At 33.4% G+C, this 17,396-nt stretch overlaps 1 protein-coding gene across 1 annotated transcript; it reads left to right on the top strand.

Annotated features, from left to right (window-relative positions):
* The first annotated feature begins 6,991 nt into the window (after positions 1-6,991).
* On the top strand, positions 6,992-15,362 carry LOC143592847 (dihydrolipoyllysine-residue succinyltransferase component of 2-oxoglutarate dehydrogenase complex 1, mitochondrial-like). The gene is made up of 14 exons (XM_077072659.1): positions 6,992-7,039; positions 7,472-7,531; positions 8,531-8,591; positions 8,700-8,727; positions 8,846-8,916; positions 9,663-9,737; positions 10,873-10,928; positions 11,004-11,048; positions 11,128-11,394; positions 12,831-12,925; positions 13,049-13,139; positions 13,221-13,331; positions 13,424-13,618; positions 14,924-15,362. The coding sequence occupies exons 1-14, from the start codon at positions 6,992-6,994 to the stop codon at positions 15,113-15,115; spliced, it is 1,395 nt and encodes a 464-aa protein (XP_076928774.1). The 3' UTR covers positions 15,116-15,362.
* The last annotated feature ends 2,034 nt before the right edge of the window (positions 15,363-17,396 follow it).

The raw sequence follows: 17,396 nt of genomic DNA, 5'->3' as shown, positions 1-17,396 counted from the left end.
CGTTATAAAGCTTTATTTACAACCGGCTCTTAACCGTTGTAAAGAACCTAATACAACGTGTTGTTAACCGTTGTTATTGAAGTATTTACAACAAACAAACAACCCGTGTAATGAAGTGATTAAAGCGGGCTACAAACCGATGTTCTCTACAAACAGGGCCACTTATTTACGAAAATGTTTTTGAAAAGTCATTTAGTTATAGACCAGGTTCATTAAGACTCCTAGTGCGCTATAACCAATGGCTCTGTACCAATCTGTCACACCTCGCCACAGCAGAATCGCAAGGGGTGACGGGCATGGTTGTCAAAGCATATGATTATCGCAAACAAAAACACACAAATTGGATACATAATTAATATTCAGAGTTTACATCCCAAAATCAACATTAAGTCTCAAATCATTTATTAAAAGACATTGTTTCTAAGTTTTTTCCCATATGACCCATGACTTGGATTATACAAGTAAAATCCTCCAAAATGCGTATTCAACACTTGTGTGCATGTTATCCTAGGACGCTTTCCACTTGAGCGTTTGTGCTTTAAGTACCTAAAAAACATACTTTAAAAAGTCAACATAATGTTGGTGAGTTCACAGGTTTTAGCGTTTAAAAGTTTGTAAAACCTTTTTGTTCGAAAGCGTTTCATGTACACGTTAAATATAAAATAAGTAATCGTTTGACCCATCGTAAGCTAGCAAAGAATACGATAATTATGAACCACACGAGGCATAACCAAACCAATACGTAGGTGTTTCGCCCCTCACTCGTACCTCACGAGCAAGCGAGTAGACACTATGCAGTCATTCGACCATGCGGATCGGCAGTTAGCGCGACTAACCATGACTAGGGGCGTCAATCCCAATAGTACTATTCATAGAATCTTAGGCTAATACAAGCTAATGGTTATTTAATAAGCGATAAAGGGGACTTTCGGATCCAAGAGATAACTCATACAATCATAAAGGTTGGGTCTTGTTTCTCATTAACGTATAAAAACCAGTATTTGTATGTTTCTCCCCATTTTGTAAATAGTTTGAAAGTAAAGGGGCCGTGAAACTCACCTTTGAGTTTTCGCGCGAAATAGTTAGCGAATATCGAAACAAGCGTGAGAGTTCTCCTAACCGCGACCTAATCAGTTACGATTACTTAGAATCCCATAGTATAATATCAACTTATAAGTTGATCTTGTATAAAGTCCACCCAATATGTTAGACTTGTTGGTATATAGGTTAAATGTTAACGTGTATCCCGATGAACTGTTGGTGATTCGTTCAGGTGTTTTATCACACGTCTAAGTTTTTAATCAATATATATAAGTTTATATATATTAAGTATGCTATTATTAGTTCATAAGTTCTCATGTATGCTTCATGTTGGGGTTAGATGACTTAGAATTAGTATTTATCATTTCACGTGTCCATAAATTCTTCAAAAATTATTTAGCTATTTTGGGGTGCGAAGTGACCGTATTTCTTGTAACAAAAGACCTTGTTTTGATTTGAATTTTTTATCACATACTCTCACATGTATTAGTTTTTAGAAAACTATGATTCATAATTTTTGGAGGTGTTTAAGGGGTCCAAACATATTTATTAGTAGGCAAGGGTCGTACAGCGAATTTATTAATAGTCTGTGGTAAAACCGTTATTTGACTGATCTAAACTTATTTTCATGAATATTGTGAGTACAAATTTTAAACCTAAGACATAAAGTTAACTTTTTCAAAAAGAATCATGTCATTTGGACTTGATATGAATGAGTTATGGGTCCATGAGTAAGACTCAAATCTGTTACAAAATGACAGTTTTGACACGTGTTTTTGTATAGTCCATTTGGGGTATAATAACTCGTCCAAATTTTATAAAACCGGTTGGGTTGGAAACTAGACTCAGTGTAGAATATTTTAGGCTCAAGAATAATGCATTTTGGGTTTGTATTGACTCAGTTATGACCTCGTGAAACCGAGCTATGTAAACTGGCAGCTCACTGTCTATTTCTAGTTGTAGTTTTGAGCCATTTAGCTCATTTTCTAGGTGTGTAGGGGTTTATCCTTTGGTCAATGGTTTATAAACTTTTTTAGCATTATGTTTACAATATTAGGTCTTTTGTTCCAGATTTTTATTACATTTATTTGCTGATTATAAGTCATAGGTTCGTAGTTTCGTTTTTTTGTCCATAGTCCTTGTCTTTCACGCGTTTGTTCTTGTAGGTCTTGGTTTTACACATGTTCTTTGCTTAGTTCTTGTTGTTTTAAGTTTTCTACACCATAAATAACATAAGTTGGTTATTCGATCATGTTTAAAGAGGATGAACACACCACTTTTATTAGTTTAAAAGAAGTTGTGCTTAGATCTTTTGTGGTATTTTATGGTACCAAAATGTTACTTTTTTACTAACAAATCTTATGAAAGACTTATGTTTCAAAATATATCTTTTATTTAAAGACTTATACATGCCATGCTTTAGAGAAGATGTTTGTTTAGAGAAAAACAAGGTTTTAGTGACTAGTTTGTGTTCATTCATCTTTTAGTGTAACAATTTGGATGGTTCATTATACTAGCTTTCAAGACTTGTATATAAAAAAAAATGAAAGATTATACTGTAAAGGCTCACCTAGGCAAAGGATAGAGGAGATAATAAAAATAATAATAAAATAAAAGAGATCTTGAGCTACTAGCACCACTCTAACTTTCTTTCACTTGATCTCCAACACTTGTAGGCTTGGTTTTTGAAATTGATTCTTAGATAATTTACTTGAACTATTATAAGAGTGAAAGAGTGGGTGTGTGTTTCTAGTATTAGAGATGAAAGTGGGTGGGTGGGTTTGGTTTGGTTTGGTTTGGTTTGGTTAAGTTATGCCGAGGGAGTGGGAGATGTGTGAGGTGGGGATGGTTTGAATTCCCTGGTGATATGTGTTTATTATATAACCAATATGGGAACAATTATACTTGAGTTAATCCATTGATCCATCGTATACTTTATTTAAATGGAGTTTAGTGATAAAAGAAAGGAAGGTTGGGTTATGAGTTATCACATTTCTTGGGAATTAAAGTTTGTAAGAAGAAAAGAAAAGGGGGTCCCTCTTTGGTTTGTTCGTAAGGATCAAGGGAAGGGAAGGGAAAGTGAAAAGTGATGGTTGAGTGTGAGGTGATTGTTAAGGGTATGTTTGGTTGGAGGTAATGAAATGAAGGGGGAATGGAATGAGAGAAGGAATGAAATTAACAAGGGAATGAAATGGATCATTACCATTCCTTTGTCTTGTTTGGTTAACCTATGAGAATGAAATGAATTATTACATTATGTTGTTTGGTATCCAAAAAAATTGTAGAAATGAAATAGAAATAATAAAAACACTCCTACCTAAAAATATTTTTTTTACAAAAAAAAAAAAACCGGCAATGGCAATGGTGGTGGTAGTTCCGGCGACGAAAATGGTGGTGTCGGTGGCGGGTGGTTGTGGTGGGGGTGGTAGTGGTCAAGCGGTGGTAGCATTGGTAGTGATGGCGATGGTAGGATGGTGGTGACGGTGGTAACGAAGGTGGTGGAAACGATGATGGTGGCGGTGGTAGCTTTGGTAGTGATGGCGATGGTAGGATGGTGGTGGCGGTGGTAACGGAAGTGGTGGCAACAACGATAGTGGCGGTCAGGTGGTGGTGGCAGCAACGGTAGTGGTGGTGGTGGTGGTCGTTGTTAGGTAGTGGTGTTGTTGAGAAAGTATGGTGAAGGAGGAATGTAATGAAAAAAAAGAAGGGGGTGGGAAAGAATGGTTTTGATGGAATGGGATTCCATGTGTAATGAATGATTCCATTTCATTGAGCAACCAAACATCACTTTTTTCATTCTCATGCAATGAATCATTTCATTCCCACTGTCATTCCTGCATACCAAACACTACCCTAGGGTTTTGAAGAATAAAGATGATCTCGTATTTATATATATGTTTTTGTTCTTATTCTAATCTCAATTGTCTTTCTAGTTTAGTTGGTTGCTCCTTCGTTTGTGGTCTTAGAGACCCAGGTTCGAACCCGGGTCAAACTGTTATGTTTCTTTTATTTTTGTTTTAAATCAGCTTTCTTTTATTATAAACTAAATTAAATTTGTTATATTTACTATAAATTATTTTAAGGTAAATAAAATCAATTATAAATTTAATCTTATCATTTTTCATCTAAAACTAATCTTTCATATTCCGTTAAGTTTTCACGAAACCGTTAATATTATTTTATTAATTTCCATTTCGTTAATCATTATAAAATGCTAAAACAATTGTAAACGAGATAGAATTATACCGTTAAAATCAATGTGCCATAAATGATAAAATTCACATACTAGTGTTAAACTATTAATTAAATAATATTATAATATAAAATGGCATAAAATAATAAAATATATATTAAAATAATGAATAATCTTTAAAAAAATTATCTAACTTTTATAATCCCGTTAGTTAGATTTTGTTTTTGTTTTTAATTATAGTTCGTAAGGTTCGGTCACTTTGGTTTTCTTTAACGCGCTTTCGGTTTCTATTTCAAGTTTATCTTCAAATACAATATAAGTTTCTTACACCTCTTTTTTAACATTTTTACACATTTTGAGGGTAGCATATATATCCTATCAAATCAGTTGTTTACTTATTCATTTACAAAATTACAATTCATATCATGGACTTGTCTGTTTACTTGATTACTTGCTCAAAACTTACTTGTATGTGATATCCTCAATAAGTATGATCATATGCCCCCCCCCTTTGAACTCAGGATCATTTTGCTATGAGTGGAGAAGGGGCCCCCAATTCGAGTACGTTGGTTGTTACCAACTGAAAATGACCTTATTTGCTCGATTATCTGAGTACGTTGGTTGTTACCAACTGGAAATGACCTTATTTGCTCGATTATCTGAGTACGTTGGTTGTTACCAACGAGAAATGACCTTATTTTCACGATTATTACATATATCTTATGAAATTGTATGGTTTTTATATTACATACATCAAAACTTGTGTGAACTCACAAACTATTCAATTAGTTGACCTTTATTTTATATATGTTACAGGTACAGTAATAAGAGGATGAGACATGGAGAAGACAATAGAACTTAGGTTATAAAAATAAATGGACAAGTTGTTTAGTTGTTCATATAATTTTCTTAACTTGTGTACTTGACATTGAAATTAATTAATGATAATATTGTTACTTAATAATGTCACATTTGTTTTGAGCAATCTGTACGTCATACTCAGGCGTTTTCGCTTACGTCTACGCATGCAGTTGTGGGCCCTAAAAATAAACTATAACTAGACTAGGTCGTTACGTCTAACCATTTATCTTATAGTCACAGATTTGATACCAATCTGTAACACCCCGGCGTTAAGCGAAATACATCTGGGTGCAACTTACAGATCACTCGTAAGCTCATAACACTATTAATAGTGATAATATAATTATTCTATTTCATAAATTCGCAAGTACACAAATTGTTTGATAATAAAACAAATATTATTCTTTATTTAAATGTCCTAAAGTCGACTAGTGATCTTCGTCCTTAGCACATCATTGAATTAAACCTGCAGCACGTTTAAAATAATATGTTTTTGTCAACAACACATGTTGGTGAGATTTCATACGTTTTGCGCATATATATGTGTGTGTGTGTATGTTAGTAAAACGTTTGTTGATTCACATGTCATGAATGCAATATATTCAAACATAAAGTAAATGAAATGAAAAAAAATAAGGCCCCAATCTAAAGGAATGATAATGATACCACCATTCTCGATAACCGAAGTTGAATGATATGAATGTGTTCCATGGGCTAATAGTGGTGACAAAGGCTCATATTAGTCATGGTGGTAGTAAATTTGTTAGAATAGAAAAGATCGACAACGTTTAAGAGTGATAATTTTATTTAACACGAAAAACAAAATACAACTCATAAAATATTATAACTACTGAAAATTACAACCAACACAATCAATAGCAAGGGTCTAAACTTGTTTTGTATTATCACACAACTAAAATACTCATTGAGCAACTTCAACCATCCCATATGCATGTGTATAACCGTCACCGGTAAAATTAAGTTGCTTAAATACTATCTTTCTTGATAAGAAAAATCATATTTTTCTAGGTTTATTAAAATTAAACAGGTTACGGTTTCAAAAAAAATTCCAAAGCAACTCTAATATCATTGCAGGCATTTAAATGTCTGTTTTGTAAATTATTTTAGTAGTAAAAGAGTTGAAATACAACGATATGTGCTAAAACTTATCACATATCTCCTACAATGATAAAATTACTAGTAGCTAAGAAACCTTAACACGTCTACGAGTCTTTAAAAAACCAACCTTTTAGAGTTTTGAAACTTGTTTTTTGAAGTGGATGATTAGATCTTCAAAGATTTCTCTAATGGTATCTACACACGAGGCAACCTTTATCCAAGAAATGCTAGTCAACAACACAAAAGCTTCAAGATCGAAGCTTGTTGAAAGTGAAACTGATATCATCCCACTTGGTTATGTCAGCTACAAATAAAGTGTTGGACACATTTTTCAGAGTTCAATATGTTGAATGGTGCAAATGAACTGATACCCAAGCCATATAAATGAAAAATAATATTTAAAAACATTTTAAAAGTTAGATAAATATGATTATTTTGTGTCATTTTTTTTATATATCGCGTGATGATTTCAATTTCAATTTCAATGAAGTAATAAATGGAATCCTGATTGATAATTACAAGTTACGACCTCGAAGAAACAGTAATCGAACACAAATGAGCCTTCCGTACGATTAATTGCGTCAACCTTCCGTTGTTGATTCAAACAAGATCCATCCGGAGGAGGTACTCATTATTCAATCCCTAAGATCCGCTTCAATTTTTACGTTCAGTTCATATACACGCATCTGGTTTCCATCCTCTTCCGGTGTATGTATCAATCTATTTGCACTTATACTTGTTTTGATTCACAGACAGTGTGTACAGTTCAACCTAGCCATGTACGCTGCTTTCCGGCGAAAAGTCGTCAGCTCTTCTTCTGCTTCGGTAATTTTGTTTAGCCTTTTGATTGTCTTCTCTTCATTTTGACCTAAATTTTGTCATATTTGTTATAGAGAATTTATTATAAGACCATCCGTTGCAAAATTATTTTTCTTCTTTGTTTTATGTATCGGCTGCCCTCAACAAATAGTTTTAGCCTGAGCTGCCCCTTAACTTTTCTTCTAAATCCGTCATTGAATTAATGGCAACCCGTGGGGTCCACCCACTAACAACCATTAAAACTTTTTTTTCTTTGTTGCCTTTACCATCATAACTAGCTAGGTAACCCATAACACACTAGTTAATGGGTGGGCTAGTTAAAACGTCTCTGCCTACGTGGCAGCAACATGTCACTTTAACTAGCAACGGCTGGTTAACCACAGCACGTAGTCGAAGAGATGGATACACAGTTGATATATGTTACTTTGATTTGAACAGATTATAGGAAAATCATGGCGAAGAACTCGTCCTGTTGCGTCTACAGCTGCAGAAGGAGAGGTAGTGGTTACTTTATTTCCATAAGTGTTATACTTATTTTATTATGTTTCGGAACATATAAATGATGCTTTAGGAGTCTATTTCGATGCAAGTTGGTTTAAGTTTGTTAATTTGGTAAACTCCAATACCGTTTTTTGACTGTGGTGTTTATGTTTCAGAATACATTATCATAATTTGTTGATTTATTAGTTTATGTTGTTAGCTCATTAAACTAGAGTACTTTTGAATGTGGTATTTATGTTGATATATATGTTAATCTTAATTTCTAGGTTTATGATCTACTTGTCTGTTATGTTAACTGAGTAAACTCCGTTGCTTTTATACTTACTATGTGTTAATCTTGCCAAAATCATTCTTTTTATGCTCTTGGAATGAGACCTATAGTTTTTAAAGTCCCTCGCTTCTTGTGCCTAGGCCCATTTTATAGGCAAGGCCAAATTTATGCGCTTCTAGTTCCTAGGTCCTTGCTTCTTGAAGTTGGCGACACCTCTATTGGTATTGATGACAGGTCAAGAACAATGATCATTTGAACCTTTATTTATTACTTTTCGAACATTTGGTTTTCATGTTTTGAACATTTTGGTATTTAAACTTTTGGTACTATACTTGAACATTTTGTTATTCATGTTTTGGAATTATATTTGAATCTTGCATCTTTTAAAACTTTTAATACTAAGCAGATGATATTAAATGGTATATAATAGCCTTTGTTTATTTTGTATGATGAGAACACACACGATAAAAGTTGTTTCAAGATCTTATTTCTTGATATATTATATGGCTACAAGCATGTATAAAATGCCCAGCAAACTTTCTGTATTGGGGCTGATTGGGCTAAATCTTTTTGCCATGAGTAATGAACTTTTTCTAGAAGTTTAAAACTTTCATTCTGTTAATTTACAATTTGAGTGCATTGTCTTCTAGTTACACTGTATACACCATGCATGTTATGTTGTACATGCCATTTTTCTTGGAATAACTATTTTAACATGTGTATAGGTATTACTCCATACACGAATCATTGGCAATGCTCGAAGTATATGCCATATTATCCAACGTGGTAAGTATCCGCCGAAAATTTTGTTTGTACTTGCAGAAAAGCTATGTTTTAGTGTATTTGTTTACTTATATGAGACTTTGATTCTTTGTTTGTTTATTACCGTGACAGGTCCTGCAGTTAATCTAAGGCCATTAAGGTTAATGCATATTTCATCTTTTTAACATCTGTTAAAGAGTATAAATAATACATATTGTTGATGATATTATGGATGTGTGCTAGTGTGATTTTTCTAACTAGTTCTCTTTTCTTCGCAGGGAAGTTATGATTAGTCTTCAGCCATGTGCCAGCATGCAACTGCAAAACAGAATGTTCTCCTCTGACGGTGGTATGATATTCATATAATTCTTTTGCTTACATTTCGTTTGCTCGTACGTTAATATATGGATATATGCAATCATGTATCTCTGAAATGTTAGCACCAATACATGCCAACTTTTGTCCTGGAAGTGTTGCATCATATCTGTATTCCAATGTCTACCACTTAGGCCTGTAAACGAACAGAACGGACATGCTCTGTTCGTGATCGTTCGTTTAACTTTAACTGGACAAATGATCAAACAAGATAAATTTAATATACAGGGTTTCCTGGTTAGTGTTTAGCGGTATAAACAAACGGTTCACGAACGTAAATGAACGAACATAGCTGAGTTAAAACCAATTAAAAGTTAATGTAATTAACAATGTGTTGGGCCTAAAAAGTTCTTAAAACTAAATTAAGTTCTAATGGACCTAGAAAATTAAATACATATTAATGAGTGTAAACGAACGGACATAAGTCACATAACATGAACTTAAGGACATAAAGGAATGTACATATACGAACTAAAATGAACAAACGAGACATGCGTTCATGACTTCATGTTTGCTTAACTAAATGAACAAAATCTTTTGTTCATGTTCCTTGGTTTATTAAATAAACGAAACAAACTTCCCTCACAGTTTACTGAAACGTTGGTTCGTTTACAAGCGTAACTGCTACTTGTTCACTTCTATATATCTACATTCCTGCCTATTTCATGTTGATTGTAAATTTTAATTATTTGAAGTTTCATATGGCATACTTTTTTCAAGGTGATCTGGTTGATGCTGTTGTTCCTTTTATGGGTGAATCAATAAGTGACGGCACACTGGCAACTTTCCTAAAAAGTATGTTCCTCTGTTCTCTTATTAGAACATTTACAATATTTATTAGAGAAAATTACGCAAGAGGTTCTTGTTGTTTGACCATTTTACATGTTTGGTCCATAGTTATCAAAAGCGCTCGCCTGGTGCGCTTAGGCGCAATTTTCAGGCGAGACATACCTATACCGCCTTGCACATCAAAGGCACTCTTCTGGTAATTTTACCGGCCAGAAATGACTTTCCGGTGACTTTTCCGGCCAGATTTCTGCCCGTTTCCGGCGAAGTTTTGCATACTACCGCCAAATTTTATTTGGGACAGACTGTGGTTGCATCACCGGAGAGCAGAAGTTGAAGAGAAGAGAAAGAAGAAGATGAGAACGAAAAACAAAACTTTGGCTTAAAAGCTTACCCTTAATAGTGTATTGCAGAAAAGCTGCAGAAAAGACTGTTTCAGTAGTTAAGAAAATCCATTTTTCTTTCAAAATATTTTAAACTATTATTGCAAGTACACAATTATATGTACTATTTCCTTTTACACAGATTATCTTAAAAGATTTAATTTTATTTTTAAACTAGGTAGATGTTTTAATATCTAACTACATTAATATTAATTTTATATACTTACAAGATATATGTATAATTTTTTTCAATGCATACTTTACTTTATTTTAATTTTCATTTAAGCACGCCTTTTTTGCCTCAGGCCCTCGCTTTTTTTGCGCCTTGCGCCTAGGGCCCAGGTGATGCCTATGCGCCTTGAGTGCGCCTAGCGTCTTTTTTAACTATGGTTTGGTCTCCAGATTTTAGAATTGCATGCTTAATTCAAAAATTGTGAGAGACTTGCACGTTATTCCCCAATGTTTCCCAGTTAGTTTTTAATGGAAAAGTGATATCATGCGCTATTTATGCAAGGTTGCGTCTTTTCACCCTCACACAGTCACATGAATGGCACATGAGTCATGGCATCACTTTTCTGTTAAAAACTAACTGGGATTAACAATGGGTACTAAACGTGCAACTCTCACAAATGTTTTTGTAGTTTTTAAATTCTGTGGACCAAATTTACACATTGATCAAACCTCAGGGACTATCTGTGCCATTTTCTCTATTTATTATTAGCGTGCCATCTTTCTGTTTTTAATTGCTCTTTTTTGAGCAGAACCTGGTGACAGGGTAGAAATTGATGAACCAATTGCACAAGTTGAAACCGACAAGGTATTTTCTATGCAATTATCTTGTAAGGTGTAACAATTGCTTTTTAGATTTTACACCCCGCTGTTTATATTGCAGGTGACCATTGATGTTGCTAGTCCCGAAGTGGGTATAATCCAAGAGGTAAGAATATAAAATTGTAAGATATTGTATAACTGTTTCTAAATTAGTTCAAATAAATAATGTTATAAAATATTTGTAGTTTGTAGCAAAAGAGGGGGATACTGTTGAACCAGGAACAAAAGTTGCTATCATTTCAAAGTCAGCAGAGGGTGCAGCTGCTGCTCCATCTAAGCCCGCAACTTCAGAGGCAGCTTCTCCGCCACCTCCTGCTGCTGACGTGGCAGAGAAGCCAAAGCAAAAGGTTGAAACTGCCCCTGTTATTGAGAAGCCTAAACCAGCTTCTCCACCTCCTCCTAAAACTTCTGCTTCAGAACCTCAGCTTCCTCCTAAAGAACGAGAAAGACGTGTGAGTGTCATATCTATATCTATACTATATATAATGTATGAGACAAGGGCAAATTAAGACACTTGATTTTAAGGGTTTTACCTAATTTAATGCATAAGGTACATGTACAAAAGAGGGTAAACTTGCCTTTTAAACACAATTCACACGTGAACTCTCAACTTTGCAAAAAATGTTTACAATTTTTCACCCTCAATTTTAACCAATTTTTGTTAAAATAAATAATTTTACAAGTTTACCCCCTCATCTTTATCCATATATTTTTAATTTGAATTTTAAGTCAACTCCCCCCCACGATTTTTAAACGGACATAACTTTTTCATACGTTAATATTTTTATAAAAAAATTGCACCATAAAAACGAGCATTTTATTTTCTTTAATTTGTGTATGGTATTGCTATAGTTTTTCAACTAAAAAATTAATATGTGCGTATGGGTATTCACGGTTGGTTTTGACGGTTTTTATATTAAACCCGTGAGCCCAACCGTTAGTAACAACTTTTTGTCAACAAAACCAAATTTGAACCGTTGAAAATTGAAACCGAAACATTACCCGTTTGGTTTAATACATTTTCAATGTTTTATACCGAACCGTGAACACCCATAATTGTTATGTGATTACCAGGGTCTGTGTTCAAATACCCGCTGCTCGCGCGGGCACCCATCTAGTTTTATAATAATGCTTTAGCTACATTAACGTCAATTCTTAGATTTAATTAGGCACTGAACCATTTGGTGGGAGGTTCGTTTATTTAGTTTAGTTAAAAGAACTAACATGAACACGTCACATTTTTTCATTTATGTTCATTCATTTAAGTTTGTTTATGTTCGTTCATTTACGTTTTTAGGTTTTTGTTTACTTTTGCTATATAATTTTTTAGGCCATTACTATTTAGTCTAGTTTTATGGAAACGAAATATCACTCAATACAATTTTGTTTAGTTTTCTTATGTTTTTAGCCCTAACAGATTGATGTTCATATTTTTTTAATTGATATTCACTCAATTATGCTCGTTTATGTCGTTCATCTATGTTCAGATTTGTTCATTCAGTTTATGATCATTTGTGTTCGTTTACATTAGTGAACCATTCGTTTATACTATTAATGAACGAACATTAACAGACATGAACACGTTTATTTCCTCAATGAACGAAGCCATGAACACGAACAAGAAAACATGTTGGCTTAGTTGTTCATGTTCTATCGTTTGTTTAGTTTAAGTTAAACTAATGAACACGTGTATGCTTTTTTTTGTTTGTTCAGCCCATTTACAGGTCGTATCAATTTTCTATATGGTTAATGTGATTGTAATATCTGTTATCAAATTTAATCTTTTCTTTGTGGACTTTATTTCATCACAACTTTTATTTTATTTATATTTTTTTCTCATGTCTCAACTATATGGTTTGAAGTTATGTTTGTTGTGTTACTGATGCAGGTGCCTATGACCCGTTTAAGAAAGCGAGTTGCCACACGTCTGAAAGATTCTCAGAACACATTTGCTTTGTTGACGACGTTTAATGAAGTTGATATGTAAGTTATCCATAATTTTAATTTCTAAACTAATAATATATAGTTTATTGCAACTATTGATTGCTGTCTAGCAATGAGATCCCAATACAACTAATTATGTGCTAATAAAATCATTAATTCTAGGACTAATTTAATGAAACTTCGTTCTGAGTATAAAGACGCCTTTTTAGAGAAACATGGAGTCAAGTTGGGTCTGATGTCTGGGTTTGTTAAGGTACTTTTCACCTTTCTATATTAAAGCTTTTTGATATCTGATGTTTTCAATGTAATTAAGGTTTTTTTAATTAAAATTCAGGCTGCTGTAAGTGGACTCCAAAATCAGCCAATAATAAATGCAGTTATTGATGGAGATGATATTATTTACAGAGATTATGTTGATATCAGTATAGCTGTTGGTACTCCAAAGGTAAATTGCAATATTATGTATGCCAAATTGACTTAATAGGACTTTTACAATATGTTGATAAGATTAATTGAGGTTATGTTTTCTATTTTTAGGGGCTCGTTGTGCCAGTTATTCGTAATGCTGACAAGATGAACTTTGCTGAAATAGAGAAGGAGATAAATACTCTTGCTAAGAAGGCGAATAATGGAACCATTTCTATTGATGAGATGGCTGGAGGCTCATTTACTATATCTAATGGCGGTGTGTATGGAAGCCTTTTAAGTACTCCCATCATTAATCCTCCTCAGGTATGCTCTCTTAGTTGGTAAAATTTGAGAAAAAAAAAGAAGAAATTTGAGTGATGATCAATGATAAATCACCCTAATTGTACTTTTAATGTGCAAAATCTTCATATACTTAAAATTATTAGATCATTATTGGATATATATCTTTTTAATCATATCTGATACACCACTTAGGTTAAAAATTGAGGGTTCTTTTCTTTTTCCTTTTGCACAAATACAACCTATATTTTAATTTGTCCCGATGCTTTAAAATGCGAGCATCAAGAGCACATAATGTGCAATGTGCTGATGAGATCGCATCAGGTGGAGCAATTGCACTGTGATTCCATGATGCAAGGATGATGCGCTCTTAATCGCATAATGCGCGATGCGTCCAATGTGGTCTAATGCACGCATATATGAGTTAAAAGTGAAATTCTGCATATATTACCTATGCCTTATGCATAGACTATTTGTACACTTAGAATTAAAGACTTATGTTGGTTATACATAAAACTTCTTTGGTGATACTATAGCTCTTTGTTTTTTTTAAATTTATTTATTTCAGTCTCTTATTAGTTAACAAGTTAAAAAAGTATCTGTAAATAATTTTTTAGTACTTTTTAATAACAAACGCCTCACATATGTGATGCATGCGCATCGCTCATGATTGACCGGCTTTTTGGATCTAAACGCATTGGAGAGCATCGCGCATTATGGCTTTCTGTCTCCAAAATTTCTCGTGTGGGACATTTTATAACCAGCAAGTATAGTATTATATGAAAACTTTATATAAAAATATAATATGCATATACATAAACTGAACGTATTCACTTTTAAAAACAAATTTTTTAGTTACCGAATGACCCAAACACGACACATAAGTATGGGCTTAAACGAGCCAAGCTCTTGAGCTCGGCTTGTTTATTATCTATCAATAATTTTATTTATATAAACTTATAATTATTTTTATATATCTATAATTACAATTTTAATATATAGCATATTATATATTATTTTAGTTTTAATCATCATAAATTTATACATAGTAAATTACTATGTATAAATTTATGATGATTAAAACTAAAATAATATATAATATGTAATTGTACATTTCAAATACTAGTTAAAATGTGTGTAATTAGAACATTTTTAAAAGAGTTCTATATAAAATTATCAACTTTAAAAACCAACTTTTTAGTGATCATATCATGATTCGTAGTCTCCCATGTACAAAAAAGTACAACTTATATAACGGGACAAATGCATAAGTATGTTGGTAAGTATTGTAACTAGTTATTTTACTCATTAACATGCATATATGTACAGTCAGCAATTCTGGGTATGCATTCAATTGTGAACAAGCCAATGGTGGTTGGAGGTAACATAGTACCACGTCCCATGATGTACATTGCTCTAACCTATGATCATCGGCTAATTGATGGAAGAGAGGCTGTGTTTTTCCTTCGCCGAATTAAGGATGTGGTCGAGGATCCTAGGAGGTTGCTGCTCGACATCTAAACATTTGCTGAACCTGGCTTTGCTTAATTTATGTCAAAACTCTGGTATTCATAAAGTCTTTTCTTTACCAGACTAATCACGTTTATTCTAAAAGTTTTTGCTGTTCTGTTTCGGCTCGCCATGCTTTTATTTATTGCATTTTGTTACTTGGAGTTGTTTGAATCTTAGCACCATCCGAACCATGGATATGTTGTTGCTCCATGGGTTTGGTTTGTGGTGGTTGGACTCATAATTGATGATAATTTATTAACTGTCATTTTTGTTATCATAATTTCGATAACGTTAAATTTGGGTGGTTTTTTGGTTGTGTTGACGATGGTTGATGGACGATGCAATTGTGATGTGATCTTTTTTTTTTTTTTTTTTTTTTTTGCGCTGTGATGTGGTTTTGGTGAGAAGCAATGTTTTGAAAACTGGATTCCTGGACGGTAAACTAGTATTCTAGTGGTGCACGGCTATATTCTAAAACCCAATTTATTATAAAAAGTTTAAATACAAATATACACAAATATAAAAACTTCAATCAACATCAAAATATATATTCAAGTTCTAAGTTCAGTACATGATAATATAAAATGAAAGACGATTTTACAAATTAACATACACTATAAAACATCACTCATAGTAAAGCTATGTGTGGGCTTTGAATCTTAAAAGTTGAGAAGTTTACTTACAAAAGCAAAATGTAACTATGCAAGTAATTATATTTAGTAGCTATCTAGCAAGTAATAATTGCAAAATCAGCTACAAATCCATTTTCTATCACAAATCATTACCCGATTCGAAAACTTTAAAACTAGCTAGTCCACTGGGACCTGACTTGCCCACTCCTAATCAAATTGCTGACCATCTAGCCCAGTCTTGATTGACCGGTCCGGTTTTCAGAATACGAAATAGGAGACAGAGAGTGAGGTGGAGGTGCACAAATCAGTTAACCAATAACTGGTTAATTTTCTAACCCGTTTTTTTTCCCCTTTCTTTTTGCGGGAAATAACCTGTTAGACCGGTTAATCAGGTTGGTACTAACTGGTTTTGATAAAAAAAAATAAAAAAAAAATCGGTTAACAGATCCGCGAATAACCGGTTTTTAATAACATAATTTAAAAAAAAATTGGTTAACCGGTTTGTAACCGGTTTCAAAATCAATAATATAAACGGGTTTCTAACCGGTGGTTAGGATCGGTTATAAACTGGTTAGTAATAGACCGGTTACTAACCGGTTACAATTTCGGGTAGGAACCGGTTATAAACCGGTTAACCGGGTTCTATGTGCACCTCTAGGTGGGATGGTGTTGTGAGTCCGGGCGTGGACAAAGGGTGATAAAAGCATCTACAGTGGGCTTCATTTCCCAAGGTCTGGATGATGTGACATCCATCAAACAAGCCACTTTATAAACTTCAGCATTGTAGATGAAGTTTGCCAATATAAAGTCCTTGACTGCGGACAAGTAACAGACAAGCAAAACGGGCCCCCCATCTCTCTCTCCCTCTCTTTCACACACACACATATATTATATATATATAGTTTTAATATTTTTTTAATCAGGTTTGTGGTAAGAAAAAAGAGGTTTCCAAAAAAAGTTTGAAATACAATGTGATAATAATATGACGATTTGTATAAGTTTATTGTTATAAATACTCCAAGTGTAGAGCTTTTAAATGGTGTAACACGTGAAAGGAGAAAATAACATTTTAAGCCCTTTTAGGTATTTATTAACTTTATTATTATATTGCTCTTCATTACAAACCAGTTAACGTGTTGACATTAAGAGCCCAAAATGATGTGGTTTGAAAAAGAACACAACTTAACCTTATATATTAATTATAAGTATGGAAACATGTTCGCTTCTATCTTTGAATTTTCGAAACGACGAACTGGCGATGCGTATACATATATAAAGCATGTGTATGTGCTTAAAAACATGAAAAAAAAATGTTACAAATAGGGTTTAGATGATATAACTCGAGTTAATAGTCAACCAACAATAACGACGAACTGGCTATGCGTATACCTATATAAAGCATGTGTATGTGCTTAAAAACATGAAAAAAAATAAAACACGATATTACAAATAGGGATTAGATGATATAACTCGAGTTAATAGTCAACCAACAATTAGATGATGATAACTCTACTTAGTTGGACTTTCAACTGAAACTTGATTATGAAACATCTATGACGAGTCGTTACCGCAAACTCATTAACACTGTTTGGTTCAAACGTAACGGTCATACATTTGTAATGCAAGACGTTATTCTTTGTCGCAAAGCGGGTCCTGTC

This window comes from Bidens hawaiensis, unplaced genomic scaffold (genome assembly GCF_021521415.1).
Source record: "Bidens hawaiensis isolate Kalapana, Puna unplaced genomic scaffold, B.hawaiensis_p1.1 tig00041292_1, whole genome shotgun sequence".
Taxonomy (NCBI): domain Eukaryota; kingdom Viridiplantae; phylum Streptophyta; class Magnoliopsida; order Asterales; family Asteraceae; genus Bidens; species Bidens hawaiensis.
The sequence above is the reverse complement of the archived record's forward strand: the minus strand, read 5'-3'. Positions and strand labels throughout refer to the sequence as shown.